Raw genomic sequence first — 3,961 nt, forward strand, 5'->3', positions numbered from 1 at the left:
TAACAGCCTGATGAATTTATTGAACTTAGGTGTTCTGAGCTGTGGTGGGCAAAGCCAATTGAATGTCTGCACTAAGACAAGAGTCAATATATTGAGATACCAGGAGTGAAGGATCAGACAAGTTTCCCAAAAAGGATATCAACTGATTCAAGTCAAGGTGAAACAAGTTAATTTTCCTGTACTAATAAGTAGAGGAGTTGTGCCCATGAGTAGACTGCAGTTCAAGTGTGGATAATATTGGGAGATCCAGGCTTAAAAATAAATAAGCAAATAAGACATAGCTAAGTAATCCTCACAACACATGGCATTAAAGCTAAGTAATCTTCACAACACATGGCATTATTATGTACAATAATTTTGGTGAATATACTATAGAAGCAAAATCAAAAAGAGCAAACAATCTATAGGAACAGGTCTTCTAAAGGGTTTGTTTCTGACAAAGTTGACAATAGAAAAGTTATGTCATATGTGTACTCAACTATGATAAGGATCCTCAGGTCATAAGGTACATAAAGTAAAATCACCTACATAATCAAACCATTAACCTCTACACATGTAGAAAGAAACATCCTGAAGTATCCTTTGGGTGGGGGTAAACTATGCTTAAATGATAACCTGGTGTTTTTTTTTAAGGTATGAAATTTCATTATTTACTCCTGTCTTCTCAGCCCACCATGTCATCTTTCAATAATACCAGTTCCCAGCAATTGATTTTTTTGTTGACTGGAATTCCTGGCCTTGGAGCCCCTCAAATATGGATCTCCATTCCCATCTGCCTCCTGTATGCCATTGCCCTCTCTGGGAACAGCATGATCTTATTTGTGGTGATCCATGAACAAAGTCTCCATGAGCCCATGTACTATTTCCTCGCCATGCTCTCAGCCACTGATATGGGCCTGTCTATCTGCACTCTCTCCACCACACTGGGAGTTTTCTGGTTCAATAAAAGAGAGATCAACCTTGATGCCTGCATTATCCAAATGTTTTTCCTCCATGGACTGACATTCATGGAGTCTGGCGTGCTCCTAGCCATGGCCTTTGACCGCTTTGTGGCCATCTGTGCCCCACTTCATTATGCCACCATTCTAACAAACACCAAGATAGCTCAAATTGCTATGACCATGGTTGTAAGAGATGTTGCAGTCATGGTTCCAGTAGTGCTTCTGGTCAAAAGACTGTCATTTTGTCAGTCAAAGGTTCTGTCTCACTCTTATTGCTACCATGTGGATGTGATCAAGCTATCATGCAATGACCACAGGATCAACAGCATCATGGGACTTTTTGCCCTTTTTTCAACAACAGGTATTGACTGTCCTTGTATTCTCATCTCTTATGTTATGATCATTCGTTCAGTGCTTAGTATTGCATCCCCTGAGGAGCGACATAAGGCTTTTAATACCTGTGTCTCCCATATTAGTGCAGTTGCTATTTTCTATATTCCCCTTGTCAGCTTGTCTCTTGTGCACCGATATGGTCAGAAGGCACCTCCTTTTATCCACACTATGATGGCCAATGTCTTCCTTCTAATCCCACCTGTTCTCAACCCCATTATCTATAGTGTGAAGACCAAACAGATACGCAAGGCTATTTTTAAGCATTTTATAAGGATGGGGGATTAGAAGTGAAGGAGGAATTATAAAAGGGCTATTTTCCTCAGAGAGACAAAAGAAAGATAAAAATGACTCATATACAAAAAGTTTTAAAGAATTCATTCCTGACAAAATTCTAAAGTACTGAAGTTTGAGAAATTTTGACCACACCCAAAGTGAGGGACTTAAGGGTTTGCTTAGAGCAAAGAGGGAGTTTTAAATAATAGATTATTTGACTATCACTTATGAATATCGTAAAATCATATTTGATAACAAAGAGTATGTATTGGAGTTACAACTTACGAACCAACTTAGTAAGAACTGATCTTATATTGAGAGACTTAAATATTTCCTTAGGGATGAATAGGCAATATAAATGGAAGAGTTACTATAGTAAGAATTTTTCTGAGGTTTTGAGCCAAGTAGCATGTATTCATTGTATGCATGAAATTTCAGAAGGATAAATAAGATGTCCTTATATGTGTTCTGACCTGACCACCACCCCCTTACCCCACACAGGGGAGGGAGAAAGTGTTCTCATTGGGCTGCTGGGCAGAGGAATGGGTGAAGAGAGGAATGTCCTCAGCACCCATAGAGAGTGGGAGTGGCCCAAATACTCTGCACCCCTCCAACTCTGCTCTCTTTGAGATGCCCACCTTATCCCACACAGGGGAGGGAAATGATCCCACTGGACTGCTGGGCAGAGGGGTGGGTGATGTGAAAAAAAAATCATCAAGGCACAGTGGAGAGTGGAGGGGAATAGCTCCACCCAAATCCCCCTGCCTTTCTAGTAACAAACTGGGTGGGGTGGCATGTGTGCCATAGGTTTGCCATCACTGGTTTATATTATTATTAAGCCAATAGTTCACAGTTCAAGGGAAATATCATGTGCTGCCTAAAGGGAGTGTAATATCAGAACTTTTATAGTTCTCTCTCTGGAAAAAGTTGAAGGGATGACTTTGACATAGGCTGACACAGTGTAATAATTAAAATTCTCTGAAGACTATAAATTAATTTATAATTATGTATTAGTAAAAGTGGCAGAGAGAGAGACAGAGAGAGAGACAGAGAGAGAGACAGAGAGAGAGAGAGAGAGATCACCAGTATCACCAGACTGCCCTAATTAAAAAGCCACTTTCTCACTGCACAGGCTGAGTTCCCAAAGAAGCTGGCTTCAAGATGAGCCAGTGAGATAAGCTGGTTCTTTCCAGAGAAGGAAAAGAGAAGGGTTCATGTCCAGAAAGAGAGAGAGCTAGCACTTCCTCCTTATTCCCTGATAGAACTCATTTTCACCACTTCCCCTGGGACTCACTGATTCGACAGGCCAAAACCTCAGTCTGACGAATGAGTTCTGAACTCAGTACCTATTACCTATTTCACAGGGACTTCCATCAACTCCACAACAGAACTTCAGAACTTCATGTAGCCATACACATGTGGCCAGGCAAAGGGTGGGACTGGTATTAAGAATCAGCTTTCAAATGGAATTAAGTAAGCAAATTTTATGTTAAACTCACACAGTAGGTTCATCTTGATTCTGTTTCCCCATTATGCTATTTCCTTTATGAACAGGAAAATTTCTCATGTGCTTAATTTTGATCCTGACATTGATAATCTATGGATTATGTAGAACTTTTGCTATGTGACTGGATTTTAACTATGACTTTTGCCTGGAATCAAATAGCCAAGGGGGTTTTCCCCTGTTAGAACTTGTGTCAGATCAATCTATGCCTTTGAATGAATCATTTTGATGAGTTATAACCATGCCTCTCCTTTTTTCTTTCATAGCAAATTTATATTACCCAGTCAAGTAAATACTGGAAGTTTGTCACTACATTATTAAACATATTATTTAAAAGATTAATACTGACACATCTGAGTTACCACAATAGGATAAAATCATGAAGGATTTACTATTTGAAATTGAAGTTGTAGTCAATTTCATATCTGAAGCAAATAAATAAATGAGTTTTTGACATTTCCATGCACTACCTAACAATTACATATTTACTTATGTAAGAATTTAAAATGGTGTGGTTAAATTGTAATAGTTATAACAAAATCCTGTGGTCACCATTTGTAATAATCAAATATTAAGTCATGAGACTGTTAGTAGCTTTAGAAGCTTTATTACAGCAAGGTAAAGACAGTAAAGAGGGAAATGTAGGAAGGAGATAGGGAGTTGTCTAGCCTACCACCCAAAGTATGATCCAATAAAACCCAGCCCGTCGCCCCCTCTTCCCACCCCCCAGACAAAGTTCCAATCTCTGGCCCTAAGAGCAGGAGAGTCTCAGCTTCCAAGTTCCAATCTCCAGGTGGAAGTCATGGTAGTCTCTTCAACAAGGGTCTCACCAGCCCAAGAGAAAGCTCCT

General features: G+C 39.6%; 1 protein-coding gene across 1 annotated transcript; it reads left to right on the forward strand.

Moving 5' to 3' along the window:
* Positions 1–659: 659 nt before the first annotated feature.
* On the forward strand, positions 660–2,904 carry LOC123241177 (olfactory receptor 51F2-like). Its single transcript, XM_044668881.1, has 2 exons — positions 660–1,594; positions 2,817–2,904. Exons 1-2 carry the CDS (start codon positions 675–677, stop codon positions 2,902–2,904), a joined length of 1,008 nt encoding a protein of 335 aa, XP_044524816.1. The 5' UTR covers positions 660–674.
* The last annotated feature ends 1,057 nt before the right edge of the window (positions 2,905–3,961 follow it).

Source organism: Gracilinanus agilis, chromosome 3 (genome assembly GCF_016433145.1).
Source record: "Gracilinanus agilis isolate LMUSP501 chromosome 3, AgileGrace, whole genome shotgun sequence".
In the NCBI taxonomy this organism is placed as follows: Eukaryota; Metazoa; Chordata; class Mammalia; order Didelphimorphia; family Didelphidae; genus Gracilinanus; species Gracilinanus agilis.

What these genes read in the sequence shown, in the direction of transcription:
- LOC123241177 (XM_044668881.1), top strand. Translation starts at nt 675, where the DNA reads ATGTCATCTTTCAATAATACCAGTTCCCAGCAATTGATTTTTTTGTTG. An exon ending in ATACGCAAGGCTATTTTTAA is followed by an intron (nt 1,595 to 2,816) that starts GCATTTTATAAG and finishes GGAAAAGAGAAG; the next exon opens with GGTTCATGTCCAGAAAGAGA.